Source organism: Polyodon spathula, chromosome 25 (genome assembly GCF_017654505.1).
Source record: "Polyodon spathula isolate WHYD16114869_AA chromosome 25, ASM1765450v1, whole genome shotgun sequence".
Taxonomy (NCBI): Eukaryota; Metazoa; Chordata; class Actinopteri; order Acipenseriformes; family Polyodontidae; genus Polyodon; species Polyodon spathula.
In genome coordinates, this window is record NC_054558.1 from 17023370 (window position 1) to 17045643 (window position 22274).

Genomic DNA, 22274 nt, shown 5'->3' on the forward strand with positions numbered 1-22274 from the left:
TAAAACACTTGTCCCCTATTTATAAATGACAAATTGCCTGATGGTTTTGTGATCTGATGTCAATTAGGGTATTAGGGTTGAGCCCCTAAAACGCATTTCACGCGTGACCTGAGCCAGATTTGAACCCAGTCCTCCAGGGTCATCATGACGCTAGTGAATTTACTGCCTGAGTCACCTAGCAAATTGTTAGATTGCAGCATGTTATTAATCTGGAAGACTACAAGTCTTTAAAAAAAAAAATAGTATTGAGTGATCTAGAACACACATTCATCCACGAGGGTCTGTTGTCTTGCTTTGTAATAGTAAAGGGCTGCATGCTGGATGAACTACTATCCTTAGCAGGGTTATCAAGTTGCCATTAGCTTTACTAAGGTTAGTGGCTTCTACAGCATGCAACTCAGTTTCCTTGGTTGATATATTACTTTGTATAATAATGTTAATCATGTGTACAAGTTGTATTCGGTTGTATTTTGTGAAGTGTCTTGCCTCCTGCTTAATGGCTGCAAGTTCTCTCAATGCATCAGTTATGCTTGATTATGACCTATATGATATTCAAGTAGGAAATTGGTTTCTAGTTGCACCAGCTAATGGATTGCATTTCCCCAGCATACTATTCAACGCATTTATAACTGCCTACCTTCCATTGTGAACGTTTGTACTCTCTCATCTGCAGAGTTTGAAGCAGCGATGAGGGTCAGCTTTATCTGTATCATGTGTGACCTTTGAAACAAATCCCTCCCTGTTTTCTAAAGTGAAGAGATTTCATTCTTCCAACCGGTCCTCATAGCTCGTGCCGTTAAGTTCTTGATTAACCTGGCTGATATTCTCGGTACCTTCAAGCACAGTATTTGTTTATGTAGTTTACATCGTCATCGTCCTCCCCACAGTGAACCAAAAGACATTGAGGATATGAGGATTCTAGCAGCTGCTTCGTGGAGGCAGGCTTCGGAGAACATGATATCTGAACCTCGTTCTTTCGACTTGTTGGCTGTCTAACCACGAGTAGTCATTATCTCCCCAGGAAATCCAAACCACAGCTGTGTGAGTGATTGCCACACTGCTTCCTTCCTGCAGCTGCTGCAAGGGATCCAGGATCTTTACTTGCAGTTTTCATGGGCAATAAAATACAATGCATTTATTTCATTCCAGTTGAAGTATGATGTGGACCAAAGGGGTTTGCTTGAAATATATATATATATCTATACTTCTTTCGCAGCACAAACACCATCCTTTTTTCCATCACGTGTTGTTTATGTATCATAAATTGGAGAATACATCTCTCCAGAATTTCAGAATTTGGTCCACTTGAGCTGGAATGGCCCTATTGGAATCATCTGCATCTTTGGAACGTAGGCAAGGGGTTAAAGCTCATGTTATAGTGAATTTGTAATTACATTTCAGATTTCCCTTTTACCAAATATTTTTATATTTTGACGTTAGTCATATTGTTGCATATCCCTGGTTACAGGGGTACAGTAGAGGAGCCTGCATGTACACATGTCATACTTTAGACTTTTACAAATATCTAGAGATCTGCCTCGATAAAGACATTCTTTCACACAAGCTCTTTGGAGTATCTGAATATGGAGATAGAAGGTGCAACCTGTCCATTGTCTTCATGAAAATGTTGACAAATATCAAGATAACCAATGATCCCATTGTAATGAAACTTTTACAAGGACATTCGTTCATTGATTGATTTTGCGCCACTCTTAATCAGACTTGTATCATGCACTTCTAGCATCCTGCTGACGTTTGATCCACAGCTGTCATTTTAAATTAACAGCAGTGGCGGAGGCGGTATGTTTCAAACATGCTTGTTATCGATGTGTACAGCTGGCTTGCAGCCTTCTTTTCAATTGCTTTGGGATGTCTAAGCCAACCTTCATAGAGTGCTTTGAGACAGCGTGGGAAGGCAGTACTTAATATTTGATGGGTTTTAGAAACGTCAAAGAACTGGCATCCAATGTGTGAACTTGCACCCCCTGAAATTATAAAAATTAATCATTCATTTGTTTTTGAAAGGATTATTCATGCTGAAAGGATTCAGTGATATTTAAGTTTATTATTTTATACAGAGCCATTATGAACTCTGCCAATATTGAGGATGTAACATAAAAAGGTGGAATGAGGTGATATTTCACCAGTATGTAGTATAATGTGAAGCACTTCTATGTAGCAGAATATGATTTTAGAACTCCCTAACAAAACGTAACAAATATAACATCCATTACAAAGCGTTTCCTCCAAATACTGAAAACCTCCAAAACTATAAGAAGAACTTGATCTGATCAATCTACTCCCTACTGGGGAAATCTATTTCTGATTTTTTGGAGCATTTTACTGCACTGGTGAATCCCCTAGATTCCATTAACCACCTAATAGGATTGATTGATGCAATCCGTGTGGATTCCCTGATACAGGGACATGCTCTGAAAACACAGAGCTTATGTTATTATAATCCTCAAAAAGTATTCCTTTAGCTCTCAATGATTACTGTAAAAGTGTGAACAACAACAAGACACAGAAATGCACTCAAAACAGAATTTTCAATAACATTTGGTTTCAAAGTGATTCTGGAGGAGGATTCTGTGCATAGTGTTATGTAGCCTTTGTGAAGGTGATATGAATGCTAAACAGTGTCTAATTCAATTCAATAATACATACAGCCCTTGGGTGATATTAAACCATTTCGATGAGTTCGACCAATGATGTTTAAAATTTAATTCCAACCTTTGATCTTTAAATTGTTTAATTTTCAAAACCAGCTGAATACTGTAGATTAGTCAAATATAACCCAGAGTGAACAGTGGATTACTCAAAGAGACTAATTAACACAGTCGTCAACAGCTCCTTTTATGCAAGGCAGTTACATTGTAAATGCTAACGTGGTTAATTATTAAGAAGTAGTGGACACTGTCAGTGGCATTTTGAATGAATAGCAGCTGAATTAGAAAAGCCTAACTACATTCAAAATGGTGGACTATTTCACAGATTCACCACTTATGTTTAAGCTTTGCATAATGTTATCTACCGTTTTAATGAAGTACTGTTCTTCACAGTATTGCACTTAAACCTTTATTCTGATGTTTCAGTTCCTGCCTCTTCATGTGAAAGATGTCCTGCTACCTCAGGCAAAATATGCTCTTCAAGTCTTCAGCCTTTTGTTGCAGTTTATGGATCTACAGCAAAAAAATGAACAGTTGAACTGTGTTTGTTTACAAAGCAATGCGTTCCTTGCTACTTGATCAAATGTGTGCAGTTTCTTCACTAAAGAGACTTATTTTCAAAGCATTCAATGTTACAAAACCATGTTAAACCTTTTCATGCTTGACATATTGAAAATAGCTGAAAGAAGTATCGTTTTGGACACATATAAATCTTACTTAATCAACTACTTATCTTAGCACATATATATATATATATATATATATATATATATATATATATATATATATATATATATATATATATATATATGTGTGTACACATACTGTATTTGTCTTTCATTTGTACTTTTGGTTTGTAAAGCTAATCAAAACTTTCATTGAAAATATAGCATGTAACAATCAGTCGGATTATGTCTAGCACACTGAAGTTTAATTAACAGAAGTGCTCTTGTGACATGTAATGTATTCATTAATTGGCCAATCAGTCACTGGGACAGTTTCCTCCATTGCAGCCACATTCTCACATGGCTGGAATGCAGGGAGCCAGGGACCAAACTGCCTTATCTCTGCCAAACTTCAATAAAATAAAACAGTAACTCACAGTGCAACAGGGGACAGCTCATCCTGTCTCACTTTGTGAAGTTCCTGTACAAACGCCCTGGTAATACCAGGTAAAGGAGATACAGTGAAGGCGGTTGTCCATATGTCTGTGTGTCACCCTTGCACTTATATCTAGAGAACCGTATGTCCAGCTGTGATGGACCTTCTTTATGAAAAGATATTAAGTATATAATAATCATATGAAAGCTTTCCCCATCAATAGCTCTAAACAGCAGAGTTTTGGCTAATGCCTTCACCTATGTTTAAACAATGACTAGGATTTTAATATTGAAATATTTTATTTTGCCTCAAGAAGCTCAGTTTTAGCTGTGCACAATAATAACCTTGAACATCCTCTAAAATGTGTCTCTGCGGTATGTGGCTGGTTAATAAAAACCGCTTGCTTGTGAAGACTATCTTGAGCTTGTACCTCCCAGTTCATCTTGAAGTTTTAGCTGTTTAACTGTGTGTGTGATTGCAATCAGAGGGCACACGTGCACAGTCCTGTTTTGAAGCAAAGACAAAGCAAAATGTCCACAGAGGAATAAAATCATTTTAGCTGCAAGAAACTGCTCAGAACTAGAGTACAGTGCTCCTTTCTGCAACTGGGTTGTTTCTTTCTCCTAGATTTTGTATATATTACGTGGTTTGGGTTGGATTTGTGCTTATTTTGCATGCTAGGCTGTTCTCCGATTGGCTGAAATGACCTTGGGCGTTGTTTAAACCCTCTTAATACGTAACCTTTGTTTTCTGTGCCGTGGAGATTTTTGCTCAGCTAATTTGAGAGAAGAGCTGTTTTGTTATTCAAATGTTTTACGCTGGAAAGTACTGGCTCGACCCTGAGAAGGACAGACATTGAGTTACACGACCGAAAATTTAGATCACTCTCTACGCGGTGCTCTAGCACAATAATGATCCAAAAGCAAGGTGCTGTACACAAAGATCGTATCTGGTTTTGAGCAGTGAGTCAATGCCATCCTTCCTGTGTTTCTCCCTGTCTGTCTAACCCACACTCCCTATCACAGTAGCATTTTTAGATCTAGTTATATAATATATTTTTATATCCATGACAACAGCGGAGCTTATCTGACACACTTCCAAATCCACAGCCATGCACCCTAGAGGTACTATAATGCCTATATTGGACCTGAGTGATAATAACACACTATCAGATAGAAGTTTGGTGCCATGTCTTCTATGAGAGCTACATACTCCACTCCCTCTTCAAAAATAAACAAATGCACTTCTCAATAAAAGTAACCTGTAACTAGCAGTTGGTTTCATGTGCTGATTTGAGAACTGTCTTCACCAATGTGAAAGATATTCCACATTATTTTAAAACACATGCCACGTTTACATGCACAGATAATCAATCCTTTTTAAAATGATTGTTTTCAAACTCTCAAGAAATGTCTGCATGCCAAACCCAGTGGGGTTCGGAGGAATCAATGCATCTGAACCTATGTGCTTAAACCCCCAGCATTGATTCCAGCTCTAATAAATAGAGGGTTTGGGATTCGATTCCTCAAATAGAAAACTTGAATCTGACTAGATATGTGCAGAAGATGTTTGAACAGTCTCTGAACCTACAGTTTCCAGGAGTGGGAGGCGATTTAATCTTCCTCAGTTGGAAATCAAAATGATACGGTTGGGAGTACAATTATTGCAGTTGGTTTCACACACTGTGGTTAGCACTAATTGTGAAGTACTTCACCCAAGGCAATTTCATGGTAGTCTAAAATTACTGGGTCTGTCAAACTGACCTTTAGCAAGTTCTGGTTCCATTACAACTCAAAACATGGAACTAGTCAATCCTTGAGTTGTGAAAGAAGCCTCTCTCATCATTTTGTGTTCCTCTATGCATCAGCTTTACTGAGCTGGGCATCATTCCAGCAGTGAATAAAGTCATCGTGAACTAATCCTATCTCTTATAACTCAGCGGCGGATCATAGTTACTGTGAGTGTCATACACTGGCGCACGCCCTTCCCACTGTGATCGCCTGGGCTCTGTTCTATAATAAGACAATGCTGTCTGTACGGCAGCCATCAGCCTGTGATAGCAAGGACTTGCATTGAAATGGCATCTCGAGGCAGCACACAGAAGGAAGCTCTAGACATTTAACTGCAGGCTACTGCTGCCTGCCTGACTGATTATTACCGCTGTGTTTGTGTACTGAGCTCAGCACCTCCCTATCTAACCACCTGCCATTCACATCCATTCCCTTCCCTCTCTACCTCTTTCAGATTTCATCTGCTTTCTTTATCTTTCACAGATAACTACCTATTACGCACTCTCATTCACATCCCTTTTTCTTGCATTCTGTCATCCTTAACCCTTTCCTTGCCATGCTAGTATATAGTATGCCACCTACATTACATTATTCTATTAAAATGATTGTATTTTTACAACCTCCTAACATAATTCAGTTATTGATATACTGCATGATATATCAGAAACCTGTGTTGTATTTTCAGTTCAGATCCCAATCGCTAACTATGTATATACCAAATTATATTGTGAGACAGATTAATTTGAGATGTGTTTTATACATTTCTGAAGGTTAGACTGAAGCAGATCCAAGACATCCTCATTTCAGACACCGCAGTTTCCTTCCGCATCTCTATTTTAAACTTTAACTGTTTTTTTTAAGCTATTTGCTGCAACATTTCTTGACTCTACAGCTACCAAACCAGTTTATAATAGGACCCAATGTGATGTATAAATAGATTTAGGTTATCTTGACTTTCCTCTCCACTTGTTTTGATTGCCTGAATGAAAGGACACTTTCAATAAGCTTTTGTGATGAGATTGCTGTTCTACAAGCTGACAAATGGAATGTTTCATTGTAAAGGTCAATGTTCTGCACATCCCTGCCCATCTTTTCTTCCAGGCCTTATGTTCTCTCGTTTGATTTTCTTTAGCTCTTTTTCCAGGCTGGAAGATGAATCCAGAGCACAAGGACCAAAGAAAGCAGGGACCACGTGTCTCCCCACCAGGGCGATCGAACAGAGTGGTGCCAGCCGCTGAACCCAGGGCATCCCCCATGCAGGGGCCCGCTGCTCCACACCAGCTAAAGGAACCCAAACCCATTGGGTCAGAGGTGCCAGAGAAATCCAGACGACTCTCCCCAGCTGTAGCAACAGAGGGAGTCCCTGGATCCCAGCAAGGAGAACCGTGCAGACCAGGTGCAACCCAAGTGAGGGGCTCTGGGGAACCAGAGCCAGATAAATCTAGCGGGTCAAAACCAGTGGCATCCAGTGACCCAGTCCCCAAACCGCCAGGGCCTCTGCAGTCCAGTCGACCCCGGCCCACAGTACCTGGTTGTCCCGGTTCTGTGGGATCCAGCAGACTTCGGCCTGTGGGATCAGGGGATCCAATGCTGCGGGGTCCTGGAGCTCCTAGGCCGGCTAATTCAGGAGTTTCTCAGCCGTCTGCCCAGAGTCCGAATCCTGGTGGACCAGCCGGGAAACCCTTAGTCCCTCCACCCAGCTCAGGGGGATCACAGCCTGCCAGAGGGGCTCAGACAGTCCCTGAAGCCAAACCACCTGGGACACAGCCTGACAGAGCTCTCCCTTCCTCTGCTGGGTCTGCTGGGACAGGGTCTGGAAACTTGCAGCCCCAGAGAGCAGCAGGAGAGTCAAAGGATCCCAACAATGAGGACTTCAGGTGAGTCACTGGCTAAAGGACAAGGGTCAGTAAGAGGGGAAGTTTGCCTACAAGTGATGGCCAAAACTGAAATATTTGCTCTGGAAGTTGTTTAACTACCACAGGGTATATTTCAGAATATTTTCAGAAGTGAACTTGTCTATTGCCACATTCTTATTTTTCCATGAGTATCAAATCTTATAAAGGACCTACACTGAGTATTTTTTTTTTAGGTGATCTTTATATCATATTTTAATATTTATCACATATCATATCGTTTACCAACATACTGAAGCTGTTTAAAGATGGCACTCACATTGGAAAAAGTAGGAGAAAATTACTGTTAAAATTAGCATAATTACACACATAAGCCTACATAGTAATTATTTCATTTTTGGTCGTCACTTGGAGGCCTTATTTCCATTGTCCTTTATAAAGGGTGAATAGAATCTCGGGATTGCGAGCTCCTATAATGTAGCAGTGCAAGAACTGCACATACAGGAGCATGTCACCTTGCTGCGTTTCAGTGTATCCAGGGGTGGGACTTTGCTGGTACAGTACTGGATTATCCAGCAGCTTTGTGGCAAAATAGACTGTTACTCAGTCATATCTTATTTTGCCTTCTGGTCACAAAATTATTTCTAAAAATACCCAGTGTTTTGTCATAGTGCAAGGGTTAAATAACCATGTTGATGTCACTGTATAATGTAGAGCTAGATAAACTTTTGCACTGCGGAAAGTGGCCAGTAGGGTTTGGGGACCAAAAGGTTCAAATTTAAGGTGAGGTGAGGTAGAAAAAAAAAATATCAAAAATGAACAAGGTGCTGATTCTAACTGTTGTCTTCTTTTTTATGAAAAATCTTAAAGCCAGGCCTCCATAGTGTCCCTGAGTGGCTCACCTGGTAAAGCATGGTAGTATGGTGTGCAGGGTGAGTACACAGGTTTGTGTCCCGGCTACGCAAAGTCACTGGTCTTCAATGGGGATTCTTCTCATGGTGCTACAGGAGATCCTACTGTCCAGTCAACCGCCTGCAGGGCTGGCCTTTGTCTTCCAAGGGCTGGTAGCTCGCTGATAACTGCTCTTGAGTTCCCCGGTGTGAAGATACAAGATATGGCTCGTGGGATTGGGTGACGCCCACTGACCTTCAGTTCTTCTGAGCTGTTTTGAGAATTGCTGCGCTGAGAGAATGTAATGGCGATTTTTATTTGTGGAGAAAATCAGGGGTAAAGTAATAGCAAGATAAATTAAATTGAATCAGGCCTCCAGAAATGTTTACATTGTCTGCTTCTTTAACATAATTTAAAAGTAGAGCAAGGTTTAAAAAAATGTCCTTAGATGTTACCTCTTAGTGTATTCAGCTCAAACCTCACTGGAAACTAGACAATATCTAACAGGAGTCCATTGGAAATAAGAAAATGTAAACCTCAGTAGTTTGTTGCTCGGTTAGACGATGATCATGCATTGAATAAGGAATATTGAGGTTGTAGTTTTCCCTAGCAAATTGTACAGTAGCATGGCACATTCTCAAACACTTTATCTTCTGCAGGCAAAAAGGTTAATAGCCTCCGGGCACAAGCCATTACTTTCTAAACCCAGATGGTGCTGTAAAGCAATCTCTAATACACGCCATCTTTTAGACAAAACCCTTAATACTTTAGCAGTGGCAGAGGCAGTACATTTGTGAAAGCTGGTTGTGTGCCATCTAACAGTCTACCACAGTCTGTGACACTATTTATCTTATTGACTGGTAATGAAGACCACGTTTTACAGCGTTCAGCCTCTTTGGGTCTCTTTTGTAACTGCTTGTGCAGGTCTTTCCTGCCACAGACAGTGAACTCCTGTCCATGTATTTCATTTCAGCACTGAAGGCGTTCAGAAAGCCCTCTAGTCGAAACATTTCTCAATTAAGTTATTATGTTTATTTATTATTAAAAACTCTTCATGTGTTAAATAGTTATGGATGAAAGCCCTGGACTTGCTGTGTGGATAGCCAGACAGGCAGACAGGCAGGGGGCTCCAGTCTCCAGTATTAGTATGCCCTCATCTAGCACAGGTCGTCATCCAAACTAGTGCAGATGGACAGTCGGAGGGCTTAAGGCTCTGTTTCAAGCTCTTAAATCTCATACATATTTCAGAGTTAGCGAGACTGCCAGGTCACATGACTGGAGTTTTGATCTAATTGTCCATTCATATTTAACCACCCTTAATATTTTACCCTACATGTACAAGAGTCCTAGAGGCATTATTCAATGACAAGGTTATGAGAAGGATCGAGTCATTACAGCATGTGAACTAGTCTAGTATGTTCTCCGTAACTGCAGAAGTTTAAGCCGAGAAAGATCTGTGTTCATTTTTGGATCAACAGAAAACATGAAGGTGCTGCGCGGCTAATGCAAAAATGATTAATTAGTTTCTGATTGATTATAATGCGTATCCCACTTGGAACCATCTGGTGACCTTTAAAATATGAATCGGTAAATATTCATACAGACTGAAGTCTCTGTGTAGTGTTGAGGCAATCCGGCTATGCTTGTCCTTCAAAGGAGCGATGTTATCAGGAGCCTGCAGCACACTCCGCTGCCCCTGCTCTGTCACTTTCTCTGCATTGTCTCTCCGTCACGTTCCTCCTTCACAGGCCTGGCCCCCTTCCAAGCATTCGAGTGCAGCCCCCTATGGGGTGGAATCAACACTGGAGGCAGTTACTGTAGTCTGACTGAAACCGTGTTTTACTCCTGGAAGTGAGGTTGAGGGTTCTTGTTATAACAGACTGTAATCTGTAGATGAATATCCTAGAGGTCGCAGGATGGGTCTAAGTGGCTAAAGATAAAGGAGTCAATCAGAGACTTTGCATTTCTGCACCAAATGGTTTTAGGTTTTCATCATCATTCTACCATCTTTCTGCAAGATTTTAAAAATTATAAGGTTGATTTTCTATGCAAAGGCGAGGAGCTTTCAAAGAACAGGCATTAAATCCACAGAATTAGGGGGGGTCAAGGGATTGAAGCTCTGAGGGGATTCAGAAAAGTTCATGGCTTCCTGGGAATCAAAGCCACACACAGCACTATATACAGTATCATTTGAATTTACTTTAATTTATTTGTCTTGTAGCTGTAGACCATTGACTTGGTCAATGCAATGCCTTTGCTGTGGTGCTGATTATCCAAGTGTACTATATCTGTGCCAATTGATTGCAACAAAGATTTATATGATCCATGGCAGCCTGATGTCACTGCTGAGTAAAACAATTACTAGGCTTGCACTTAAGATGGTATTTTCAAATGATGTTCGATGGTTGTTTTGCTAGTTGCTATTTTAAGGATAATGATCACCATATTGCATTTTAAACTACAAAATTGCAATGTTATACCAATTAACTGCAGTGAAGCCAGGATCATATAGATTAAGATCAGATCCAAACAAGTACTAACATTATCATTCCTCAAAGGTGTCGCTCTCTGTGAAATATAGTAACAAAGCTGTTAATGCTGTCCTGCATGACTTACTGTCCTCTTCTGTTATTCCAACACCAGTCACATGGTCACCCAGGTTGGAACCTGCAATGCTAGCACTTCAGACTTCACCCTCTAGCTTTAGAGTTCATCAGTATCTCCTTTACTAGGTTAACGGTATTGTCCTGCAGTTTACTATACTGTCGGAATATACACACACCCAGGGTATATGCACATGACTGAGTGGTCTTGGGTTGAATCCCTTTAAAATGTGCTCCTCTTGCACACTACCCTATCCAAAACCCCATAATAATCAGTACTGTATAGAACACAATTACTTAAATCTACTTCACACCTCATATATAGTGCACGGCCCATTTACAACAGGCAGAAAATCTTCTGATGTCTGCCACACCGCTCTTTAAAATAGCGGTGACCTGCTTTTGTTTCTGATAGGCTCCACATTGTCACATGGAACGTGGGCTCGGCTGTACCTCCTGACGATGTCACTTCCCTCTTGGGCCTTAATGTGGGGGACGGGAAAATAGACATGTACATCATTGGGTAAGTCATTTTAATTATTTCTTTTTTAATATATAGTTAAAGATCTCTGCATATTAGCTTCACCCTTAAATAATCTCTCTCTCTCTCTCTCTCTCTCTCTCTCTCTCTCTCTCTCTCTCTCTCTCTCCCTCCTACCCAGGCTACAGGAAGTGAACTCCATGATCAATAAACGCCTCAAAGATGCAATCTTTACTGACCAGTGGAGTGATCTGTGTATGGATACACTGAGTCCCTTCGGATATGTGCTTGTGAGTTGGTGATGTGTTAGTCTTTCCAGTGGGAGCTATAGTGATCAATCTCAAGACAATTATGCACCACTTGACCGCAATGAGAGTGCAGAAAACACTGCAGAGTAGATAAGCTATTGCTCATTTAAAAGTGCAAATGCATTTGTATTTATACATTTCATTTGACTGGAGCCAGGTAATTAGCAAAGTGTCTGTTGCAATTACCAAGAATAAGCAAAAGAGAAGCGAAATGCCATCCCCAAGCAATGCAGATCCAAGACCGTGTTGCACAATGACTTTTACAGAAAATGTCACTATCTTTCTCTACATGCCTAAACAGTAGGTGTTGGTTTATGTGCTTCCTCAATTCACCAGTCCAATGACCCCGTCTTACGTTTAATCAGAATTCACCAGTCCAATGACCCTGTATTACATTTAAGTAGAGTTAAAGGCTGATTTCGAAAATGGTGTAAAAAAATGAGCATTAACCTGACTTTTTGTTTTTGTTTTGTTTGTTTGTTTCTGAACCATTCCAAACTTTTTAGGCTTATGGTCTTCTATAAGGTCTTGAGTGAGGACCCCCATAATCAAATAATTGCCTCCTTTTGTTCTATAATGGAACACACTATTAGTGCAGGCATTGGCAAGGAAGATTATAAATGTATGGTTGCACCAACAGCAGCGTTCATGTAAATAAACTGTGTATTGCTTTGTCAGGTGTCATGGTCACTTTGCACTGAATGTTTCTGTATGTTCTGTGGCCCTCAGTGTGGTGCAGAGCCCCCTGGAGGTCTCATTGTTTTTTGTTATTGAGATGATGTCTTGTTTTATGATCTCGGTCTATATATGAGGACCAGTATTAAGATAATTTTGTCCATATTTGCAAATATCCGCATTTGCCTTCCAGTTCGTACAAGTCGTTTTCCTTAACCAAGAAAATCTGGTTAACAAAGTTGTGGAAGAGGGATTTATGTTGAATGATCCTTTGGTAACCATAACACCCTTATCTACGCCTCTTACCAAAGTAATATTTTCAAATATTCCCCCTTTTATTAATAATTCATTGATCGAAAGAGAGCTTTCAAGATATGGTAAAATAATGTCACGGATCAAAATGATTCCCCTTGGATGTAAAAACCCTGAAATTAAGCACGTCATGTCTTTTAGGAGACAAGTATTTGTATTGCTTGGTAACCCAGATAAAACTTTAAATGTAGCTTGGCATTTTAATATCGAGGGCTGGGATTATGTTGTTTTTGCCAGCACTGAGGTTTTTAAATGTTTTTCTTGCGGGGAACAGGGGCACCTTAAACGGACCTGCCCCAAGCTACAAACTGAAGCAGCGAAAAGTAGTCGTAGTGGTGGTGACAGTGGAGGCGGAGGAGCCGGATATCAGCGCAGCTGCAGACAAGGACGGTGTGTACACTGAAGTTGTAAAAAAAAAGAAAACTTAAAAAAAGAACATGTCCTGCCACTGCTGACCCGGCGGCGGGCGAGGAGGAGTCTGTGTGGGGGCCCTTTATGGTCTCTCACGACATAGGTGTAGGGTCTCAACCCTCCGCTGCGGTGGAGCTGAGCGCCGGGTCTCAACCCGCGGTTCTCATGTCTGAGGACCCAGTGCTGGAAGGGAGCGGTGTTGGGGGGGGGATAGCCTCGGGGCTCAGGTAGACCCTGTTGGCCCACCCCCTCCCCTCCCCTCCCCCCCGACAAGACTCCTCAGCCTGCGGGGTCGGTAGCGGAGATACCGGCGGCGGATGGAGATTCTGCAGGTGAGGAGGAGGACGGATCGGCGGGATCAGACGAGGATGGATGGGAGGACGGGCTCTCTGATACCTCGCAGCCCTTTGACATCACAGACAGCCAGAGGGGGAAACTGTATTCACTGAATGAGATCAGCGATTTTCTAGAAAGAACAAAAGGTAAGAGGCGAGTAATCCATTTTCCCAGACCAGAAACTTTTCTTGTGTTCTGCAGATTTAATATTAAGGAAATCGTCTATGAATGAGTTTGACCAGAAAAAAAGGTTCAGACTTAAAAAATATGTCAGCTCAGTTCGGCAAACGTTAGCCGCATCTAAACATTTTTAATGGCTAGTTTTATTAAGAAAACTTTTATTTTAACATGTTTGTTATTTTTGAATAATCTATTTTTATATATGGAGAAAAATTTTAGGCTCTTTTAACGTGAACGGATGCAGGGATTTTAATAAAAGAGTACAATTATTTGATTTTTTAAACAGCAAGCGTTCAAACGTGATTTTATTGCAGGAGACACACTCAGACAGCAGTAAGGAGTCTCAGTGGCAGTCTGAGTGGAGGTGCGACTGTATTTTAAGCCACGGTTCTAATTTTAGTGCTGGGGTTGCTTTTTTATTCTCTCCAGGATTTGGGGCGGAGATTGTATCTATTGAGGAGATTGGTCAAGGTCGACTTTTAAAAGTGCAGATAAAACACGCTGGGATTTTTATTGATTTTATTAATATTTATGCACGAGATATTGGGGAGGAGAAGATTTTATTTTTTAAAAAGCTCAGTCAGGTAAGATAGAAACCACAGGGAACCCCATCCCCAATCTGTCAGGGAACTGGCCACTGTATTAAATACTTTTGACCTTGGTTTCATCCCACAAGTAGACAATATACATGGACCAAATGTAATCAGAAAAATCAGCTGTCAGGGGCGTGTCTGGATAGGTTCTATACTCCACAACAGCATATTAACAAATTCACTAGAAGTAGTATAGCACCCAGTAGCTTTTCTGATCATCATTTTGTTTCCGTCACTGTTTCACTACCAACCAAATCACATTCAAAATCATATTAGCACTTTAACAACAATCTGCTACAGGACAAAAACTTCACTAATTATTTTAAATTGTTTTGGAAAAACTGGCAAAATGAAAAAGCTAATTTTAGTAGTTTAAGACAGTGGTGGGATATAGGGAAAATTCAAATAAAACTTTTCTGTCAACAATACACACAAAATGTCACCAGGTCAGTGGATGCAGTGGTCAGTGAGCTGGAGAGAGAGATTGTTGAGTTTTAGAGCCAGCTGGCCAGTGAGAGCGATGAGGAGGCGTATCGGGCCTGCAGGAGAGGAGGCAGCTCCTGGGCAGCCTGCTGGAGAAGGTGGTGAAGGGCTCTCTGCTCAGAGCCCGCTTTACTGAACTTAAAGATATGGACGCCCCCCCACAGCCTTCTTCTTCGGCCTGGAGAGAAAGACAGCGGAGCGCAAGACAATGTGCTGTCTGAGGCTGCCTGGGGGGGGAGAAGTCTCCAACCCTGCGGAGCTCAGGCGTGTTGCAGTGAGCTTCTATACTGATCTCTACAAGGCTGAGGGCTGCGACCCGGGAGAGATGGAGCCGCTTCTCCAGGGTCTCCCCAGCCTGGACAAGGAGGAGAGCAGCGGATTGGACACTCCGCTGGCATTCCCAGAGCTAAGTGCGGCCGTAGCGCAGCTCTCCAAAGGGAATGCTCCCGAACTGGATGGACTGCCTGCAGAATTCTATAAAAAGGTCTGGAGCTGTGTTGGTGAGCACCTGTACCAGGTCCTGCAGGAATGTGTTTGGGATGGGGAGCTGCTGCTGAGTTGCCGCAGGGCAGTGATAACACTGCTACCCAAGAAAGGAGACCTCTGTGACATCTAGAACTGGTGCCCTGTCTCCTTGCTGTGCTCCGATTACAAACTGCTTTCCAAGGCTCTCGCTAATCGCCTAAAGACCAACATTGGATCAGTGGTGCACACAGACCAGTCGTACTGTGTGCCCAAGAGATTGATTTTTGATAAATTGTTTTTATTAAGAGATATTTATAATGTATCCAAAGTCTATAATGTCGATTTTGGTTTAATTTTGCTTGGTCAGGAAAAAGCTTTTGATAGAGTTGACCATGATTATCTATTTTGTGTTTTAGAAGCTTTTGGTTTTGGCCCTGTTTTTACTTCATTTATAAGACTCCTTTGTCACAATGTTTTTAGTGTTGTGAAGATTAATAACGGTCTGACTGTCCCCTTCCCTGTGCAGAGGCGGATACAGCAAGGCTGCTCCCTCTAAGGGATGCTCTATGCCCCCCTCTCTATAGAACCACTGCTAAACCAGCTGAGGGGGAAACTGCCTGGACTGGCAGTACCAGCTGCGCCCAATGCAATCCCCATCAAGCTGTTCTCATATGCGATCTCAGTGTGTTTGTCACAACTGATCGAGTTGTTGCTGTGCTGGAGTCATACATTAGAATGTATGAAAAGGCAACCTCAGCACGAGTAAACTGGGCAAAAAGTGAAGATTTTCTTGTTAACAGCTGGGAGAGTACCCCCCCCCCCCATTACTGCCTTCAGTTTTAAGCTGGAACAAAATTGGAGTCAAACTTTTAGGTATTTATTTTGAGAATGAACAGTTCATGCAGCAGAATTGGGAGAGGATGCTGGACAGGGTGAAGGGGAGGCTGCAGAGCTGGCAGTGGCTCCTCTCTCGGCTCTCCTTCAGTGGTAGGGTCCTCATCATTAACAATCTTGTCGCCTCCATGCTTGGCATAAGCTGGTGTGCGTGGATCCTCCCCTGGTTTTGTTAAATGAGATACAGAGATGCCTGGTGAAGTTCTTTTGCAGCAGGCTTCACTGGCTCCACCTGGCTGTTTTGTATCTCCCCTGTGAGGAGGGAGGGCAGGGGTTCATTGATATCCCTAGCAGGATGGCATCGTCTAGGCTGCAGACTGCCCAGAGGCTGTTGTACACCCCACAGCTGAGCTGGAGAGATCTGGCATTTTGTTTATTGCAGAAGGCAGGGGAGCTGGGTTTTGACAGACATTTGTTTGGTTGTTTTAGTGATGCAGGGTTGGAGGGTTTTTATAATAATCTGTTAAATGCTTGGAGACTTTTGAAGATCACAAGGTCAGAAGAATCAGAGAGCACACAGTGGGTTTTAAATGTGAGGTTTTTAGCTCTGCTTTTTTTATCCACTTTGTTTCTTAAAGCCAATTTTACTAAACTGGGGCATTTGCCAGCAGGGTTTTAACCCCTGCACTGAATATTAGATCAGAGCGTTTCCTGGAGAAGGTGCTGCGTGATCTCCAGGCATCCCTCTGTGCTGCACTTTCCCAGTTTCTGAGCAGGGTTCTGGAGGAGAACGTGGCCCCAGAGCAGAAACTCCTGTTCCTCGCAGTGCTGGTTTCCACTTCAGTGACAGTGGAGGAGGAGGAAGAGCCGGTTGGAAAGCTGCTGTCACTTAGGAAGGTCACTGAGGTGGCTTTCCACACAATAGAGAAAAAGACTCTCTGTGAAATCTGTGTGAAAACCAGACATTTTAATAAGTTGAAAGACTTGGTGGACACTAAGTGGAGGGCTCACCTTGGTGTCCCTGTTGATGAAGTTCCTGTCTGGAGGGTGCGGTATAAGCTTCCCTTGCCTAAGCACTCCAGAGTCCTGTAGTGGAGAGTGCTGCATGGCATTATAGCCACAATTAGATATCTGAGACGAGTGGAGCCGGGGGTCAGTGTCCAGTGCCCCTTCTGTCCCGCGGAGGAGACCGTTTTCCACCTGTTTGTGGATTGTCCTCGGCTGCAGCCCTTCTTTTTGTTTTTAGAGAACTGCTGGCTTCCTTGGGGGTTATTTTTACTAAAAAAGTTTTTGTTTTTAGTGTAAAGTATAATTTTGAACGGATGGATAGGTGCTCATTAGTAAACTTTGTCCTTGGTCAGTCAAAAGTAGCTATTTGAAAATCCCGAAAAAATAAAGTTTTGCCACAGGTTTTATAAATTCTATTAATATATTTAGGGTCCTGATGATCTCCAGGATCAAGATGGAGTTTGCCTATTTTAAAATGGAATGAGAAATGTTGGCTCGTTTTTATTTTTGCACCAGTGTATTTTTTTTGTTTTGTTTTGTTTCTTTTTTAAAGAGTGGCTTTATTTAGTTTTTATTTTGTATTCTATTTTATAGAATAAAGGGATTTTAAGTCAAAGTCACTCTCTCTCTCTCTCTCTCTCTCTCGCTCTCTCTCTCTCCCCCGCTAGGTGACGTCACAGCGTATGCAGGGCATTTTCTTGCTGGTGTTTGCCAAGTACTACCACCTGCCCTTCCTGAGGGGTGTGCAGACAGAGAGCACTCGCACTGGTCTCGGAGGATACTGGGTGAGTGGCATTGCGCTGGCAGAAGAGCTTTGTGAAAACTGCCCACTGATTAATATTATTTAAATTTACAGATTATCAAGGTTTTTAAAACCAAAATGCAATTTGCATACATTTTTTATCAACAATTTTTTTCATGTTCCTTAACTAGAAACAAACAACTTAACGCACATTTTACAGTCAGTCCTTAAATTAACTTTGCAAGTTGTGTGTTTATTGTTTTCTAAATTGAGCCTTTTTTATTTTACTTTAAATGCAAAGCCCTGATATACAGTATCTGGCCTTTTTGAAATATTTACAATTCGAGTGATTCCAATTTCTGTTGCTGTAATGTTGAGATCATTTGTTCTCTATTGCTCATTTCAGTTTGATTTCCTCCTCAGGGTAATAAAGGAGGGGTCAGCGCCCGGATGGCTATTTTCGGTCACATGGTCTGCTTCCTGAACTGCCACTTGCCGGCACACATGGAGAACTCGGAGCAGCGCATGGAAGACTTCGAGAGCATCCTGCAGCAGCAGCAGTTTGAGGGGCAGTCTGCCAATGGAGTGCTCGATCACGAGTGAGTCATGCAAGCCCAGAAACTGTGGTGTAGTGGAGCCAGAACGTGCCCAAACACCGCTCCGGTACTGTTTGCGATAGGCAGCACTTGACAGCTGTCACTAGTCCTTCTGATGCAATCAAAAGAGCATTGGGAACTTATATTACGAACTACCTCTTTAAAAAGGCTAAAAATGCTGCTGAAAATGACAGCAACAGTGCATCGACTACTACTGTGGAGATAAACACAAACGAAGCCACAGACACATAAAGTAAAGCATTGAGGCAAGATGGAGAAAGACACTTTGGAAATTTGCTGAATGCATTACCTATTATATGCATCACTAGAAGTTCAGTATGCAAATAAAATAGAAATTCTTATAATAATTCTTGTTTAAGAAAATCTGTGTTTTAGTGGGGTTCCGGTACTTTGAGATAAGTAAAGGGTTCTTAACCCCATGGCATTTACAAATGACCTGTAGCCAAGACCATTCCCCTCTGTGAGTGAAACACATTATATAGATCTGCACCATTAGCTCGCCTGTGCCCTCTCGTCACAGTAGTAGCTTCAGATTGCTGCTATGATGTTTGCAATCATTCTGAGTGGTTCTTATGTCAATTGCTCATACACTGTGTTTATTTTTATATAAGTCTGTGTTAATGGTCTTTGACTGTGAGTTCAGGAGCTGCCTTTCCATTATAGCTGCTCTCCATAGACATCTGTAAGCTAGGTCAACTGAAGTACCTTTATGTAAGTGAGCACCAGCACCATCTAGCTCCATTCAGGTTTATTACAAACATCACATAGAAACATTTCATTTGAAGTTTCCTATTCTAGTGAGAGCCGGGTGATTGTAACACATTTGATGCAGTTTGATGATCCCACTCTGAATTCTTCTTTCTTGTCAGTGTTGTGTTTTGGTTCGGGGATTTGAATTTCCGGATCGAAGAGCTCGACATGCACTTTGTGAAGTTATCGATCGACGGCAACAAACTCTCCACCCTGTGGGAGAAGGACCAGGTGAGCTCCTTCGGATTTATTTATTTATTTAACCAGGAGATTTACCCATGGAGACCGAGGCCTCATTTACAAGGGGGTCCTGGAAAACAATAAAAAAAAAAAAAAAAACATACCAATGTATGAAAACAATTACAATGTACAAACACCACACTAAAAACATGTGCGGTTCAAACTTAATCAGCAGCATAGAGATCAAAGAGCAGAATAAATATCGATTTGTTAATGTGGCTTGAAGGAGAAGCACTGTCAGGTTCTAAGCAATTCCCTAATATGATCTTTAAAGCCAGAGAAGGAAAGATTATCACATTTTATCTTCATATTAGGATGGAATGTTTTCGTGAGTTGATGTGCAAAAGAGAATTCTCCTGTACCTTTTCAAGCCCTTGGAAGAGCCATATTAACAGAATCCTGAGATGTAAACTTGAGCCAATGCTAAACCTTTCTACCAGAGCACTCCAAAAATGAAGTCTCAAGACAGTCAGACATTCTATTCAATGTAAAGGTTGTATTGATTGAACTTTGAAGGTAGCTACAACCATCATTGTCTAGCATTAACAAGTCATGCATTTACACCTTACACCTTACAGGGGCAAAACTAATAGAGTAACCTGCGCTGCAGTAGCCATGGACACAGGAGCAAGAAGAAAGAGAGAGAGGCCTGGAGGCTAAACTGGAAACATTTCAATTTTATTACACAACCCCACTCCGCTCTCCGCTCTAGTTAAGCCAGCAATCATTTGCATATTCAAACTAAAATTAGCTGAAAGTGGAACTTTCCCCAGAGAGCCTGAGGGACTGATACATAACTTGGCCGTGCTTAACTAAAAGGGTAGCTCAACTTGTGGAGGAAAGCAAGGTCACTTTCACTGTTCACTTCAGGGTCCGCTGGGCAGGGAAATGACACAACCTGAGCTGGTTTAGCTCTTATTCAATTCCCTTGCTAAACTACACAGTCATTCTGCAGTGAGCATGCTTTTGCATGCCATTGTATTACAGTGTATTACTGTGTATTTGATCAGGGTTGTATAAATGCTTGACTGTGCTTTATCATTCTTTCCCTATCCTTGATTACACATTACCATGGTATATGCTGAATACTGTATTAGCAAGGCTCACTGTACTGCTGTAGACTCACCTACAGTATACCTGAATCTTCTCCCAGTCTCTCTCTCTGACTGACCCCCACTCTCCCCCAGCTGAACATGGCAAAGGAGTCCGAGACCGTCCTGGAGGGGTTTCATGAGGGGCCTCTCAAATTCCCCCCGACATACAAATTCGATGTGGGGACCAACACCTACGACACCAGGTACTGAGCCCAGCTCGGAGTGGGAGGGTCTGCATTAACACATCTGGGCAGCTCAGCAACAATCTGGCTGTCTAATATTCAGAAACACCTGTTATTACTTTGAAGATAGCGTGTAGGTTCACCGTGGGCTGCAGAGTCATCACTAAGGAGACTGTTACTCGTGAAAGATTTCTTCTGTCGATATGGAAGCACCTGCCAGTGTATTTACCGTTTCTATAAAATCTTCGCACATTGGTGAATTATTGAGTTCCGTGATAAAACTCATAGTTAGTAGTTTTCAATTCCTTTTCTTCTTTATTATATATATATATATAGATAGATAGATAGATAGATAGATAGATAGATAGATAGATAGATAGATAGATAGATAGATAGATAGATAGATAGATAGATAATGTCATCTAAAAAAAGCTGCACTGTATGGTGTCAGAAAAGTTGCCCCAACTTTCCCGCTGTTTTGTGGGCTTTTCGAAGGCATTGGCTAGAACATTTCTTTACTTGACTTTCCATTACACATTCATATTTCCAAAGCATTTACTCTAGACATAAATCCTAGAACTTGATTAATTAAACTCTGGAGGAAGTGCTGTGACTCAGCTTTACTTTATGTACTTCCACTTTGCCAAGCACTCTGCCAGAAAGCAATTTGTAAATATCAAGTTAGCAAGTGAGCACATCACCTGCTGCCTGCTCTGTGCTTTGATTCTCATGCGGTCTGTGTGATTCTCATGCGGTCTGTGTGATTCTCATGTGGTTTGTGTGATTCTCATGCGGTCTGTGTGATTCTCATGGTCTGTGTGATTCTCATGCGGTCTGTGTGATTCTCATGCGGTCTGTGTGATTCTCATGCGGTCTGTGTGATTCTCATGCGGTCTGTGATTCTCATGCAGTCTGTGTGATTCTCATGCAGTCTGTGTGATTCTCATGCTGTCTGTGTGATTCTCATGCAGTCTGTGTGATTCTCATGCGGTCTGTGTGATTCTCATGCTGTCTGTGTGATTCTCATGCAGTCTGTGTGATTCTCATGCAGTCTGTGTGATTCACATGAGGTCTGTATGATTCTCATGTGGTCTGTGTGATTCTCATGTGGTCTGTGTGATTCTCATGATGTCTGTGTGATTCTCATGTAGTCTGTGATTCTCATGCGGTCTGTGTGATTCTCATGCGGTCTGTGTGATTCTCATGCTGTCTGTGTGATTCTCATGCTGTCTGTGTGATTCTCATGCAGTCTGTGTGATTCACATGCGGTCTGTATGATTCTCATGTGGTCTGTGTGATTCTCATGCGGTCTGTGTGATTCACATGCTGTCTGTGTGATTTTCATGTAGTCTGTGATTCTCATGCGGTCTGTGTGATTCTCATGCGGTCTGTGTGATTCTCATGCGGTCTGTGTGATTCTCATGCGGTCTGTGTGATTCTCATGCTGTCTGTGTGATTCTCATGCGGTCTGTGTGATTCTCATGCGGTCTGTGTGATTCTCATGTCTGTGATTCTCATGTGTGATTCACATGTCTGTGTGTGTGATTGTGTGATTCTCATGCGGTCTGTGTTATTCTCATGCGGTCTGTGTTATTCTCATGCGGTCTGTGTTATTCTCATGCGGTCTGTGTTATTCTCATGCGGTCTGTGTTATTC

The 22274-nt window shown here is 41.8% G+C and overlaps 1 protein-coding gene across 2 annotated transcripts in view; it reads left to right on the top strand.

Annotated features, from left to right (window-relative positions):
• Nucleotides 1–22274, top strand: part of LOC121299616 (inositol polyphosphate 5-phosphatase K-like) — a 36779-nt gene that overhangs the window by 4341 nt on the left and 10164 nt on the right. The window contains exons 2-8 of one of the 2 annotated variants that reach the window (XM_041227450.1): nt 6693–7437; nt 11323–11430; nt 11570–11678; nt 17662–17778; nt 18159–18334; nt 19222–19333; nt 20530–20639. In XM_041227450.1, coding sequence (XP_041083384.1) covers nt 6713–7437; nt 11323–11430; nt 11570–11678; nt 17662–17778; nt 18159–18334; nt 19222–19333; nt 20530–20639 — 1457 coding nt within the window. In that variant the 5' untranslated portion in view covers nt 6693–6712. The remainder of the gene's footprint in view (nt 1–6692; nt 7438–11322; nt 11431–11569; nt 11679–17661; nt 17779–18158; nt 18335–19221; nt 19334–20529; nt 20640–22274) is intronic. The other variant, XM_041227451.1, reaches the window with a different exon arrangement.